The sequence below is a fragment of the Pezoporus flaviventris genome, unplaced genomic scaffold, assembly GCF_033815535.1.
Source record: "Pezoporus flaviventris isolate CSIRO_AGI_PZ_B2104156 unplaced genomic scaffold, CSIRO_AGI_Pfla_v1 ptg000132l, whole genome shotgun sequence".
Classification (NCBI taxonomy): domain Eukaryota; kingdom Metazoa; phylum Chordata; class Aves; order Psittaciformes; family Psittacidae; genus Pezoporus; species Pezoporus flaviventris.
Genome location: NW_026892680.1, coordinates 1,296,702 through 1,311,849, shown reverse-complemented (window position 1 = coordinate 1,311,849; position 15,148 = coordinate 1,296,702). Strand labels below are relative to the sequence as shown.

General features: G+C 42.8%; 1 protein-coding gene across 8 annotated transcripts in view; it reads left to right on the top strand.

Annotated features, from left to right (window-relative positions):
• The window catches only part of BICRAL (BICRA like chromatin remodeling complex associated protein), a 35,076-nt gene extending 20,305 nt beyond the window's left edge, over positions 1 to 14,771 (top strand). For 5 of the 8 annotated variants that reach the window (XM_061478828.1, XM_061478830.1, XM_061478831.1 and 2 more), the window contains 8 exons: positions 690 to 2,390; positions 3,890 to 3,989; positions 5,406 to 5,503; positions 7,249 to 7,310; positions 7,440 to 7,585; positions 7,740 to 7,834; positions 9,308 to 9,410; positions 10,204 to 12,503. In XM_061478828.1, coding sequence (XP_061334812.1) covers positions 690 to 2,390; positions 3,890 to 3,989; positions 5,406 to 5,503; positions 7,249 to 7,310; positions 7,440 to 7,585; positions 7,740 to 7,834; positions 9,308 to 9,410; positions 10,204 to 11,006 — 3,108 coding nt within the window. In that variant the 3' untranslated portion in view covers positions 11,007 to 12,503. Of the gene's footprint in view, positions 1 to 689; positions 2,391 to 3,889; positions 3,990 to 5,405; positions 5,504 to 7,248; positions 7,311 to 7,439; positions 7,586 to 7,739; positions 7,835 to 9,307; positions 9,411 to 10,203; positions 12,504 to 14,566 lie in introns of those variants that run through there. The other 3 variants (XM_061478832.1, XM_061478826.1, XM_061478833.1) reach the window with 3 other exon arrangements.
• Positions 14,772 to 15,148: the final 377 nt, after the last annotated feature.

Genomic DNA, 15,148 nt, shown 5'->3' with positions numbered 1-15,148 from the left:
CTCATGAGAGCTAAGCACAGGGGCAGGATCATTTCCTTTGACCTGCTGGTCACACTCCTTTTGATGCAGCCCAGCGCATGGGTGATTTCTGGGTTCAGGCGCACACTGAAGCGGCTCACGTTCACTTTGTCATCGACCAACAGCCCCAAGTCTTCTGCAGGGCAGCTTTGGATCATGTTTCCACCCAACCTGTAGCTGTGCCTGGGATTGCCCTAAATGTTGGTGGCATTTAGGAGATGGATCTCATATGACAGGGAAAGACAGTGAAAGAGCAGCTTTCTCCTGCCTTTATCCTGCTACTGCTGAAGCCTTGCCCAAAATTGAGTTACAGTGGAGGTCTGTCTCCTTTCTCCTTTCTTTTACCATTTTGTCCCTACGGTGCTCAGCTTGAGGAAGGGTAAATGGCACTTAAGGAGCATATCATACCCTCTTGAAACAGGGCAGCTGCAGAGCTGATTGCTGTGGAGATGGGAGAAGTGGAAAGAGTGTAGTGTCTCCAGCAGCCTGATACGAGGGCACGGGTGGGATGTGACACACATGGTTATGCTGGCTCAGTGTCTAGGGTGAACGTCATCTTGTGTGCATACTACGCAAAGAAGAAGGTTTGTCTGCGTGAAAAGAAGCTTAATGAGGAAACAGGGTAGAGCTTGGGGTTTCTGCAATGATGTGTTTCTTGTTTTGCTTTTCAGAACACTGATCCTAAGTCGTCTGTGAAAAGTGTAAGCAGTCAGCTTGGAGAGGGGCCTAGTGATGGACTGCAGCTGTCCAGTAGCCTTCAGTTTCTTGAAGATGAACTTGTATCTTCTCCTTTACCTGATCTTACTGAGGATCAGCCTTTTGATATTCTTCAGAAGTCCTTGCAGGAGGCCAATATTACTGAACAGACTTTGGCAGAAGAGGCATATTTAGATGCCAGTGTAGGTTCCAGCCAACAGTTTGCACAAGCTCAGCTTCATTCTTCTTCATCAGCATCCTTTACTCAGGCTTCTAATGTTTCTAATTACTCAGGTCAGACGTTGCAACCTATAGGAGTTACTCAAGTGGTACAGCAACCTGTTGGAGCATCTTTTGCAAGCAATACAGTTGGTGTGCAACATGGCTTTATGCAACATGTTGGAATTAGTGTTCCCAGCCAGCATTTGTCTAATAGCAGCCAGATCAGTGGGTCTGGGCAGATCCAGCTAATCGGTTCATTCAGTAATCAGCCTTCCATGATGACCATTAATAACCTTGATGGATCTCAGATCATACTGAAAGGCAATGGTCAACAAACACCTGCAAACATGAGTAGTGGCCTCTTGGTTCATAGACAAACCCCAAATGGTAATTCGCTGTTTGGTAACTCGAATTCAAGTCCAGTAGCACAACCTGTAACTGTTCCGTTTAACAGCACAAATTTTCAGACATCGTTGCCTGTCCATAATATCATCATTCAGAGGGGTTTGGCACCAAACTCTAACAAAATACCTGTTAATATCCAACCAAAGCCTGTCCAAATGGGTCAGCAGACTGCTTACAATGTGAATAACTTGGGAATACAGCAGCATCACATACAGCAAGGGATTCCATTTGCTTCTGCAAACTCACCTCAGAGCTCAGTAGTTGGTCCTCATATGTCCGTTAATATCGTTAACCATCAGAACACAAGGAAATCAGTTACACCTCAGACAGTCAACAATGCTGGAGGTAGTATTGTGATCCATTCTCCTATGGGACAGCCTCATGCACCTCAGAACCAGTTTCTCATACCTACAAATTTGTCTGTTAATTCTAATTCAGTTCATCACGTCCAGGCCATAAATGGACAGCTTCTTCAGACTCAGCCTTCCCAGCTGGTTCCTAGCCAAGTGTCTGCTGAGCATGTGATGCTCAACAGGAACTCTACAAACATGCTAAGAGCCAGCCAGTCGTATTCAGGGCAGATACTGAATAATCACAACACGGCTGTTCAGCTTGTTTCCGGCCAGACGTTCACAGCTCCTGGAAACCAAGTCATAGTCAACCACGGAACCTCGCAGATTGTGGGTGGACAGGTACCCTTGCAGCAGGTGTCACCAACCGTGTTGCATTTGTCACCCAGTCAAGCTAATGTTTCTCAAGGTAGATCGAGTTTTACCACGATGTCCCCCGGGCAGTCTGCAGTCTCCAGCATGTCAGCTTCGAACCGATTTGCTGTTGCAAGTTCTTCTGGGTCAGTACATCCTAGCCTGGGAGCATCGGTTCAGTCTGTCGCATCGGGAGGAAACTTCACTGGAGATCAGCTCACACAGAGCAGAACTCAAGTTCCCATCAGTGCATCGCATCGTCTTCCAGCATCCTCTTCCAAATCTGGCAGCACCTTCAGTCACACGTCGGTGGGAGTAACACAACAGCAGTTTGCTTTTGGTCAGGTATGAAAGCTGCTTGAGAATGTAGCCAAAGAAATGCTTCTAAGCTGTGCTAAAACCTGGTTAACAAAGGATGCAAGCTGGTATTAACACAGAAAACATGAATTTTGCTAGCTTGTGATGTTACTGTGGAACTGCTCAACATTACTGTGAGCCGGAGACATGATTTCACTCAGTTATTTCCTAAAGTCACTGAGTGAATGAGCTTGTCGCTTCCATTAGTGCAAAAGATTTTGCTGGTGATTTACAGTTGTATTTCCAGAACTGCATAGCACTGATCTATTTCTGCTTCCATTGAAAGGAATGGGTGCTCTAGCGTTACCCTGTGAGCTCCCCTGAAAATCTTAACTGGAGAGCTAGATGTGAAGGTTTGAGTACATTCTGAGCACTTAGAAGTCTTTTTGGCCTCATGAAAAACTCTGTTTTTTAAGATTTGTTCCTTAGAATCCCTAAAAGGAAATACCTTTTAAAGCAGTTTGTGAAACATAACACTTAAAAAATACTTTAAGAAGAGATTTACTTAATAATAATGGACAAAGCTTCGTGAATGTTCTCTAAAGGTGAGAACTGGGCTATTTTCCCCCAGTGGATGCAGCTGTACGTTCAGCCCAGGTTGGCTTATCACACAGTTACTCCATTTCTGTCCTTTTTCTGCCTTTTTTTTCCCCTCGTTTGTCATTACAAAATACTGATAAGAGCTGTCTCAGAGTGCCTTTGCACTGATTATCTTGGGTTTTTCTGTTTTCCCAAAGGTCTTGTGGATTTTTTTTAACCGAGGCCAAAATGGGCAATGAAATAATGTGTCTTAGAAAATGAAGTGTATTTAGAACATGTTGCAGAGCCACATTTTTATTCTTGGCCCAAACTGCTAGTGCAAGTTGTAATGTTTTGTTTGCACGTGAGTTATTTCAGGCCCATCTGACTTTTCTCCTCATGCCTCTGCATCTTGCTGTCTATAGGGTATGTGCTGGGTCAGTGAGTTCCAGCACTTACAAAAGCAAACTCTTTTCTTCCTGCTGTAAAAGATGAGCTGAAAATGGGAACCAGAGAGTACAATTTCTGCTGTTAACCAAAACCATTTTAGTCTGTACTCGCATTTTAAATGTTACGGTGTATTGTACATAAGCCGTGTGCCATTTAGTCCCTAAACACTAGATGGCTTGTGCCACTGTGTATTTTCAGTTGTGAGACAGGTTATTTAGTCATCTTGCAGTTCTGAGAATCTCAAAAGCTGAGCTTCTACCAACTTAGTGGTAATTCACGGATCTTCTGGGATAGATTTGTACTTTCAGTGGCGTTTATGTTCCTCCCTGATTTACTTCACCAAATTCTTGAACGTGAAAGGAAATGGGATGCCTGAAATGTCACCACTTAGGAGTCTGAGGTTGCAGAAGCATGTGTAGAGCTGAATTTTAGTTGCCTTTTTTGCCTTTTGCTCTCTTTGTTAAAGCTTTCAGTAAATATCTGATTTTTTTTTTTCCCCCCTAATGTCTGTGGCACAGAAGAAATCTCTGAACCACACGTCATCAGTTTCTGCATCGAAGGCGCAAGATAATTTGAGACAGCCTCAGCTAACAAGTCTCCTGAGCAACACACTATCAGGTCAACTAAGGTCTTTTTAAAATCATTTTCTTTTATCTTCCCCAGCAACAGAAATAGGTGGTTCTTCAGTGTGTCAGACTTGCATTGCTGGCTCATGCTGGCAGGATCCTAGAGGTTATCCCAACTTTCTTTTTAGACCACGTTTCCTTTTCAAACTGCGTTTTTCAGTATTGAATGTGGGCTTTTCTTTTTCCCAACCAGGGCCCTTCATTTTGTAGAGTGAAAGGCTGATTTTTATATGCAATCATTTCCCCCTCTGTCAAATCCCAAATTGCACCTTCTTTCATTTTTCTGACTTTCTTCAGCTTAGGGAAACAGAAATCATTAGTTTCCAAAATCTGGACATCTGCTTAAAATTGCTGTGAAACTCCTGGAGCCTCTCTTGTGATGGCTGCTTCAGATACAGAGGAAAGCCAAGCAGGATTGCAAGGTTCTGCGCAGCCTTGTCATCACTTGATTTATTACTGACTGGCTGGCATTCAGTTAGGCTAGTTAGTGCTTTGTTCCTGACAAAATACTGGCCTTTTCAAGCAGCACCATGCTACTAAAAGAGCATAGAATCACAGAATGGTTTGGGTTAGAAGGGACCTTAAAGCCCATCCAGTTCCAACCCCCTGCCATGGGCAGGGACACCTTCCAGCTTGCTCCAAGACCCTGTGTCCAACCTGGCCTTGAACACTGCCAGGGATGGGGCAGCCACAGCTTCTCTGGGCACCCTGTGCCAGGGACTTCTTCCTTGTATCTAACCTACACAAAACCAGTATGTTAAAAGTAAGCAGAAGAATGCGGTAGCCTTCATCTTCTGTGTGCATATAAGTGACCCTTTTGAGTAAGGTCCCATAATCTTAGCTTTCATTCTGTACTGTTTGTGTAAGCTGTCCAGGCAGTTCTCTACCATCGGCACAGTATGGGGTTTTTGGGGAAAGAAATGTTTGTGTTGGTTATGACAGGGCATGGCTGGTAAGATGCTGTGTGAATTCCTGGGTAAGGCAATTGGAGCAAGTCTGGCCATCTAGAAAGTCTAGAGGAAAAAACCCCAACCTCCCCCAAAGCTCTAGAAAAACTGGGTTTATATGCTTGAGAGAGGGTTAGTATTGAAAAGCTTGATGAAATGCACTGTATGATTTTCAGTGAATCATTGGGATGCTCTGCTTGTGGTACTTGTATTGCTTCTTACATTGCGGTACTGTGGATGGAGATGATTTATATGTGAGGACTTCTGTAGTTTGCAGCAGGAAATACCAGTCCTGTTTCATTTTTATGAGCCAGTTTCTCTCCAGGGTAGTTGCACTAACGCTTTTAAGCACTAGACAAGTCTCTTTCTCCTAAAACTCAAGTAGAATGATCAGGATAGGTACGTGAAATTACTGTGTACCTGCTTAGGATGACAGAGTCTTTTTAACGTATATTTTATAGGACAGGACTCCGGAGCAAAAATCGTGCAGCAGCCTCTAGGAACAGCACAGCCACAAGAAAAAGGAATAGGATCATCATCAGTTCAACAGAGCATACAGGTGGAGAATACTTGTGTTTATATGCTTTCCTTTGCCTTAAAACTCTAGTGCTGTTAGGAGTGTTTCAAGGCCATGTAGGAGTCCTTGCAGTTGTTGTTTAGAGTATATGAAGTCACCCAAGCTTGTGATGTTCTCCCTTGATCTAATGAACATTGAGTATTCCGCAGATTGGTACTCTGCGTGCTGCTTTGAGATGTAATTCAGTCAGTGGATTCTGACTGCCCTGCTTCCTGAAGAGGTGTTTGTATGCTGGAGTAATTCTTCGTTAAGTTGGACGGACGTTAGACCTGCTCTTAGGACTTCTTACAACATGGTTGCTCTCTAGCTGTTGGGAAGGGGTGGGTTGTGAGAGGTAGCAGGAAAACTCCATCTGGTCTTTGGCTGGTTTACTTTTTACTGCATTGTCATCTTTTTTTTACTACCACAGCATCTCCTGTATGTGGCACTTCTGTGCAGAAATGAAACACTCCAGCCAGGGATTTGAGGTGGAAGGAGAGGCAGCCCTTTTAGAGAGGGAATACAGGAACTTTGGGAGGGAAGAGGGTTGTTACATTCATGGACTGAGTGGGGTTTGTTGTAGGCTTGAGAATGTGGGATTTGTGGTGGGTTGAACTAGAAAATCATGGAAGAAAATGAGGATCTGATTTAGAATTTTTGTTCCTTGCTATAAATATCTTGGTCAATGTAGTTCGACATGAATGTTTTCCTTTTCTTACTAGCAAACAAGTAGGGCAGAAGATAGAGTAGTACTCAGTTCAGAGTTCAGCCTGGTTTGTAACTGTTGGCTAGATGTTCATTCTCCTGTGCTAGTGAATATGTTTTAAACCCTGAAGCTCGAGGCTTTTGGGCCAGCAAGTACCATTACCATGCGTCTGCTTCATGCTGTCCTGCTTTGCTGAGAAGGATGCTCTGTGCCACAACCGGTTTTTGTTGCTTCTAACCATGTTCAAAAGAGCTTCCTTGCAGTCGTCTTTTAAATCCTGAGTAGCTCTGTGACCAGTTTCATTGGTAGGACTAACATTGACTAAAACAACCCCCAACAACTTTGTATTAGCCAAAGACTCTTTGTTCCAGAATGGCAGCTTTGGGAGAATACTTGGATAGCAGTAATGGCTCTCATACAGTAGGAACATGAGCCTTTGCCATATTAGAGAGCCTCACCTCTTAGGACAGTGTTCCTTTGGAAAACCTTGGCTTCATAAACGTCTAAGGAAAGCAGAAAATGATACAGGTCTGCCTGGCAGTTGTATCTGTAGCATTGACACTGGAACAGAATGCCTAGAACCGCTTTCACCCCTACCCAGCCACCATGGCTCATGAGGATTCAAGTTCACAACCTCGGCCTGCGTTCCTGACAGGTACTCTAATCCATGAAAACCAGGCAACAGAAATCAGCTGAGAAATGCAGGGACAGTTCTTGAGAGCAGATCTCTTTGGAGAAGTTCTTAGTTGTACCTTTTCACCTGCTAAATTTGATAACCAGCCTCTTTCCCAGCGAAGCGTCTGCATGCACTGCTGTGGGACTTGCCTACAAACAACATTACAGACTTGTGGTTTGTGGAAGAGAAACGACTTCCCTATTTCATTGATACAGTGCCCTAGCAAAACAGGAGAGAGTTGAAAGTGTTCATGCTTCTGTGGTGGTTACAGTTTGTTATTGGTGATCATTGGCAGAAGTCAGTGCTGAAACTTAGGGTTTGCAAAGGAAGGGATGCATTGTAATTTGTCTTCTATTTTGAATTCAGGTGGACGGCCATTTGGTTGGACAGAAAAGGCCTGCTGCTAAGCAGTTAACTAAAGGAGCTTTGTAAGTCATCCTTCTTTAGTAATTTTATTGCAGATGTTTCCTCTAACCTTCATTTCTTGGTAGTTTTTGTCAATGTATAGACTTCTGTTAGAGTATGTGTTAATTGTGTATCATTGATTTTCCTTCTAGTATCCTCCAGCAGTTGCAGAAGGATCAGATGCATGCTGTGACACCAGATAAAAGCCAGTTCAGGTCATTAAACGATGCAGTTCAGAGACTCCTTTCATACCATGTGTTCCAGGGATCGCTGCCAACAGAGGAAGATTTGAGAAAAGGTAATTTGTTTTCCTCTAGAAATAGGTGCAAAGTTTGTGAGCAGTCTGTGGAAAGAATTATTTGTGTAAGTTGAAGGAATGAGAAAGGGCACATGTTGAACTTTGTGCAGGCTGCTGAAGAGCAGTGTTTGAAAGTATATTCTTGTCTTTCTAGTGGACAGTGAATTTGAAACCGTAGCTACACAGCTTCTGAAGAGGACACAGGCTATGCTGAACAAATACAGGCGTTTGCTTATAGAAGATGCGATGGTAAGTGGTGTAACCCGGGTACGTAGTGTTTACAGGGTGTGATTCAGTTTGTTAAAAAGGATACATCTAAAGGAAGGTGGAAGCTAGCATTACAATTCGTGGTGTTGTTACTATTTATCACCTTAGGAAGGTGATGAATATGCAGAAAGTTTTTAGATACACATTTATATATAGCCAGTGTACTTGTTATTGCACCAGCAATCTCAGTGGCCAAGCTGCATTTTTAAGTGTGTGAACACATCTTAAAATCAGTGAAATGGGTTGAGTTTGTATTTCACATGCTGCCCTAGGAAGGGTGCTGTTTATGTAAGTTCCATAGACGTTGAAGTCACATAAACTTCTTGGTTGCTTACCCTTTGCTCTTGCACTTAACAGCTTCTGGTAGTCAGGCAGGTGATTTCTCTATACTTCTGTAGGTGACAGAGCCTGAAAGAATGTTGAAAATCTCCATTCAGGAGCCTGCAGCCATATTCTAATTGGACCTAAGCTGTATTACAATTTAGGCAGTCATTACTTCTGCTTAGAAGCTAGGTGGAGCCTACATTTTTCATAAGGAATGCATCTGGTTTAAAGCACTTTCACAGTCCCAGGCGTGAGGTAAAAACAAAACTGACAGAAGTTACTTTAAGAATGTATTTTCAAGGCTCAGGAAATACCATTGTGGCTTTAGACATGTTAGTTTTCAAGCCTGGAACATTTTTCAATTAGGTTATAATAGACATTTAAATCACTGCATTTTAGAGACAAGAACATGTAATACAAGTGTTAGAATTTATGTCGGTTTGGAATCTGGCAGTGCCATTAAAAGATACCTGCCATTAAATACTTGCAAGTAGTTGCAGGTGTAAAGCAGGGGTGGAGGTTGAAATCTGTTCTTTTAGCATCTGGTATCTCGCATGGCAAATCCCATTCAGTCATTTCGAAGAGGTTCTGTGACGGTGTGTGCAGGTTTGGATCTAGTTGCCTGAGTTCATAGCCAGTAAACTTTCCTTTGCGATGGATGGATTCACCTGGTTTGAAGGCGAAATGCAACTCGGTACCTGCTAGTTAAAAGGATGGAAGAAAAGGTGCAGAGAAGAAACAAGGTGATAGGCTGGTCCTATTGCAAGATTTTCTCTGGTTTTCTCTCTAAAAGAGAAAGATAGTGTATGGTGTAAGGAACTGTGGTGCGCAGTGGTGAACGTACTTGGTCCTGTGGAGGTACAGTTCTTAAAACTGGAACAATAATTCCCTGTTTTACAATCACTCAACGAATACAGTGTGCCGTGAAATGGGAACGGTCGTGTACGGCTGAGTTCCAGTAGCGGCTGGGGTCACTGTCAGGGTTGTTGAGGATGCTGTGGAATTGTGAACATTCTCCTCATCTCTTTAAGGGTAGAACGTTTCTTTTTCCCTGGAGAAGAAACTAAACTGTAAATGTTTTGATTTGGTACTGACATACGAGTGACTACGGATCTATCCCCTTCTCTGCAGCGGATAAATCCCTCTGCAGAAATGGTTATGATTGACAGGATGTTTAACCAGGAAGAAAGGGCATCTCTGACCCGGGATAAGCGTCTTGCACTTGTGGATCCTGGTAAGTAATGGTTCACTTCTGAACCATACAAAAGCAGCCCGAGTATGGGGTGCTTACAAACAGTTGTGGCCACAGTGAGGCACTGATTGCTAGGGATTCCAGTAGCTGAAATACTGCATAAGCAGTTGCAAGTGAAATTTTAAGAGCTCCCTAATTGAGTAGTTTAGAGGCACTGTAAGGTTGAAGGAAGTTATTTGGGGAAAAAATGTATTTGGCCTGTTCAGCAGAGAAATATTCCTGAGTATCTTTTGCCAATAGTCGTGACTCCTGCATGGCCTCGGTTCTAAGTAAGGAAGAAGCTGTGAGTTTGCTGGCAGGCAGAAAGAACACCCCTCTCTGAAGTGTGAATACTCTTGCTCACCTTAACACAGTGTTCCTTTTGGAATGGCATGGCCACGCAAATGGCAGCATTTTTAACCAGACTGTTGTTGAACATGGCAGCTAGAAACGCATTATTTGTGTAAGATAACAGTTACTTAAGCGTTCTGCGTATTCTGCATATTTTAAAAGCTATTCAGAGGATGGATTGAAGAAAGGATTAGTCTTCCAGATGCCATATTTGCATGTTTAGAATGCAGGGAAGTGCCCTTAGTCAGGTTTTACGTGCCTAGTGTGCCGATTAATTTGGTGACAGTGTCCCCTGGATGCAGCAGAACACTTAAGCATGTGTCCATCTCTTAAAGACGTGAATCTGTAGGTCCTGGGTGTTACTGGAATTTCATACTCAGAAGCTACACTGGAGTGCCTGTTACTTTGACGTATAAATGATCTAATGTTGCTGCTTGCTTTCCAGATGGTTACCAGGCTGATTTTTGTTGTTCCGCCAAACAATTTGATAAAGCAGCTGAAGAAGCACAGTCCAGTAAAAGTGACCATCAGCCTAGCAAAACATTAACTTCTCGAAGTCAGACTACCAAAACCCAAGCCAGAGAGCGACCAAAATCCAGCTCAGCAGAGTCCACAAATCACAGTAAACTTCCTCTAGTGCCTAACAGTGTTGTGACACCACAAGAAGGAGTAGCTTCTACTAAGAAATCGGAGAGCCTCGCTAAAGCTTTAAAGTTTGAGAAAGCGAATTGTTCTTCTGAGAGCCAGTACATGGCCCTCTCTGAGGAGAAGCTGGCCGGGAAGGATCTTGCCAAGTCCACTGAGAATTCTTTGAGTTCTGAAGACTTGTCCAAAACCGTGTCCCGAGCCGGTCCTGGAACACACAACAAAGTAACAAGGAACACAGTTCAGTCTTTCTCAAAGGTAACGTGTAATAATTCCCTCCAAGACAAAACTCTGAGGAGCTCTCCAAAGAATGAGCTTTTACATCCTGATAACAGGAAAGGCTCTGGTGAACCCCAGCGAGACTTACTGCTCAGTAAGAGTTTAGAAACTACATTTAAAAACATCTTGGAACTTAAAAGAGGTGGGAGACAGCCACAGAACGAGGCGACAAGTAGTGGCTCAGTTGAATTAGAATTCCCCAGTTTTTCACCTATTGCTTCACAGGAAAACTGCCTGGAAAAATTTATTCCAGACCACAGTGAAGGTGTTGTAGAAACTGACTCTATTTTAGAAGCCGCTGTAAATAGTATCTTAGAGTGTTAGTAGTCCCAGTACCATGGACAAGTGATGTTTCTCTTAGCAGAAGCAAATGTGAATGACACCACAAGTACAGCCTGACGTGCATTTAAGGTTAACCTTTCTAAACTAGATTCTGTTTGGTGTTTGAGAGCAATACTCATTGTGGTTACAGTGAGAGATCCAAGTCAAGTTAATCCTTGGTAGAATGCAGTCTGTTAGGGCCTTACTATTTCAAGTATTATTATGCTAGTGCTTTTGGTAATCGTGCAGTACTGCAACATCAGAAGGTTGCAGGTCGTTCGGCCCTATGTACCATGGTAGTATACTGACAATCACAGTCATTTGAAAGGATGTATTTATTAAGGAAGTGTTTTTAAAAGGTGATGGAAGCAACAGTTCTCCCCTGCCCTTCTCTTCCACATGTCATCCAGTTTTTAGTTATTCTGGGAAGCCCACTGTACCTCTCTTCAGAAGATTTGCTTTGTGGGTGAATCTGCGTTAAAGGATTCTTCAGCCGGAAGGGTATCATCAGTGTGTTTACAAGGCTTCAGAAGTTAAAGTGCTTTTCTATTGCTTTCTGAGCAGAAACTAGTACTTGGTATATTTGTGGTAGGTAACTTTAGTCTGTGGGATGGTATTATATGATCTTAGTCACAGTGGCATGATATGAAGTAATAAATGCTCGACTAAGGAAGGTAGAATGGAAGCCAGGCAATGGCGAAGTGTACAGGATGAGGCCATGCTAGAGCCATGAATTTATATATATAATACATATATATGTTAACTCTTGGGGAAGAGATTTAGCATTTTATAATTGGATGTGGTCAGCCTCGAGTCTTTCTGAAGTGGTATAACTGTTCCTTTTTTATTTGTTGTTTTTTTTTTTGTTTTAGACCAAGTGTCAAAAGCACTTTTCTTTGAGAACTGTTCTGGTATTTGTAGCTTCTGTTTGAAGAGGACATTAGCCTTACTCTGATTCAATTTGAAGGCCAGTGTTTTATTTTTCTGCTTTTTTTTTTTTGCTGTCAGAGAATGTTAAACCATCCACCGTAGCAGTCATCATGATCAAGAGCTGTACAGACCAAAGTCCATCAGCAATCCCAGTGTTGAAACATATCGCCGAGTGTGTAATGATTCACTCAGATTCATAGAGCCAAGGGAGACCATTGCGTGGTTTGGATTTGGCTTGCTGTCATGTTGTTAAGATAGAATCTTACTATTTTATTTATTTATTTTAATCTGTGACTTTTTTTTGCTGCCCGTGCTGCTTTTTCCTCGTTTACTTTGGTCACGAGCGCTTTTGCGCACTGACGCTCGTCACGTGCGTGTCATACGTGTGTCTGCTCAGGAGGATCTAGCTTTTGTGGTTTCTAAGGTATGCTCACGTTCTCCCCCCCCGGACCGCCTCCACAGTTTCCTGGAAGAATTACCAGCCATTTGCCAGACTTGCTGATCACAACTTTCCTGTTAGCGAGGCTCATTGACAAGCTGGGGTTGTCAGTCAGATTGCCAGGAAAGAAAGAGAACAACAAGGTTTCGCTGTTGTGTGATTCAGTCCAGCTGAATAGCACGGGAGAAAGCAGGATTAGGTCCTTGTGACAGGAGAAGATGACAGTGCAACTCAGCTTTGAGCTGCACTCCACTGTCAGACCACTGAAGGAAACCGCATCTCGAAAGCAATGTGAGAAGGAATTCGTTTGCCCTTCAACGTGAATGGAAATACTGGGTTTGTGTGTTACTGGTTGCCATTTAAAAAAGAAATGTGCCAATTTTTAAGTACCTGTTTTTAAACCCCAACATTCCCAAGTGTTGTATGACCTATTCAAGGTAAGAAAAAGCATTGCCAGTTTTCAATTGTTAGTTAGGTGTCCATAGAATAGGCTCTCGGGCGTTGAGTTGTTTTCTTATTGGCAAAACTGACAATAGGAGTCTCACCTGTTGCCTTCTTAGTTTTAACAATACGCTCATGGCTGTGTATCCTGATGTGTGTTTTATGTGGTCGTTCTGGAAGCTGGACCGTTCTGAACGGTCTAGGACAGCGAACAGGAGGTTACACAGCTCCACGTGAGCTAGTTCCAGTTTTCTTTTACAGGGAAAAGGCAAAAAAGAGTCAAGTTGCACATGGATTTTGCTCCACTTGCTTTTTGTGCCACCTCCAAATGGGTACATGGCGTTTCCAGCCTCTCGACAGCAAACACATAATTGAAGTCTTAGGCTATGTGTCTTCTGTTGGATCTCATTTGGGGATAGGGGGCAATGTCAAATTCCAAGAAGGAATCATGGTTGATCTGGTCAGACACATTTCTCTGAACTACTTCTGAGAGGAACCCATTGAGCAAGATTCGTGTTAGATTTGTTAGTGTGCTGTTGTTCACTCCTTTGAATCCAGTTCTAAAGGAATTCCGGTACGTGGTGAAGCAGTAAATGAAAGAAGTGTATTTTTGTGGTGCTTTAAAAAAGAAAAATACGACTTTATAAATCATATGGGCTCACGTCCAGCAAAGTCTTGTGAATGTGCATGACTTTCCAACATGTTTTCATTATTTTGCTGGATCCGCATTGTGATTTCCATGTTATTTAATACTGCCTAATAGTAAAAACAAATTTTCAACTGGCAATGAAGAAAACGATGTTCATTTTGAAGATTGGAGGATAATTTATCTGTTAGATTAGGGAGGCCTTACAGACTGACTTCACTTAAAGAGGATGTGTCACTTATTGTCAGTGTGGTATGGACTTTATTTGCTTAAATACCTTCATTTGTAAAGTATGTCTCACTTGAAATTGCTTTGTATACATTTTGTAAAAATATTTATAAAATGTTTTGTAAAAAAAGAAGTATAACAAATTGCAGTTTATTTTGTTATGTTGGATAAATACTGTTAAAAGACACAAGTCAGTAAATATATTGTTAATCCATGGATAGGAAATGTTTAGTTGGAGATTACAAATTGAAACAACCATTGCAATACAGCCAAAGATTTGGGAAAAACATGTCTACCTGTGGTTGTCTTGATTTAACCAAGTCGAATGTTTCCATGTCCAAACGAGGATTGTTCTCGGTCGAAGTCATACGGTTGCAAAACATTCTTCCTCTTGTGCTTTTTCTCATGCAGCCCTGTTATAAAATACTGGATAGGCCAACCTCTCGTACTCGTCATGAATCTCTCTGACCATACCCTCTCAGGGCTTGGTTCAGGTGGCATTGTAACTGCATCTGGTAACGCTGATCTCCACATTGCCAGTGGTCCTGCTCCTTTGCCGTTAGGAATCTTGCCACGTTGAGGTTGCTGTGACACGCTCTCCTCCTCTAGCGTGTTTCCACGAGGTACAGGCGTCGTTTTCCTGATACCTCAGGGAGATGGAAGAGACGAGAGGGGTTGTGTTGGTCACCCGGCCACCTTATCCGTGCTGCAGCTTGCAGAGCTGTGCCACTTGTATTTGGTTACAGGCCCCTGCGTTTGCATATTGCCCGTTCCTTCCTTGTTTGGCTGTGAGAAGAGATGACAATTGCTGGGGATGTAATGCTGCTTCCTGCTTCCGAGGGGTGATGAACCTTTTCTTGCTGTGATTGAATTTTTCAGAAAGCACGCAGAGGTTCTGCTGTAGCAAAGCTCTTATACGTGGAACAGCAACGCTTTACTTTCGGAGGCTATGAGAATGAAGGATTGAAGTGCACTGCCTCTCCGCTGCGATTAGGGCCTGCAGTGTTCCAAGGTAGAAAACTTCATGGTTAGTATTTGTTATTTTGTCAATGAGACAGAATAAACATGCCTTTTGAATACTTCCCACACGGATTCAGACAGTAACACAATAAAAGCAGTCCTGTATTATGTTGATCTCTGTGTGGGTTAGGATGGCTGAACAGCTTGGATTGGTTTTTCTCCTTCTCATATCCCTGTAGAATTACCAGGAAACATTTGATGTTGGGTTTACCATGCACCTGCCTTCACTTCAGAATATCATTCCATTCCAAGAAAATGGTGTGTTGCTTTCAATTGCCTTTCAGTAGCACTTTGATGGCTAGGATTGTTGGGTTTATGGCAACACTGAGGGCAGGATTGCTGAAGATGTGGGCATGCCTGTTAACGCATGGCTTATTTCAGAAAGTCAGAACCCACCCCTTCCATTTTGAGGAGTGGTCCAAAAGAAGTGCCAGAATAATT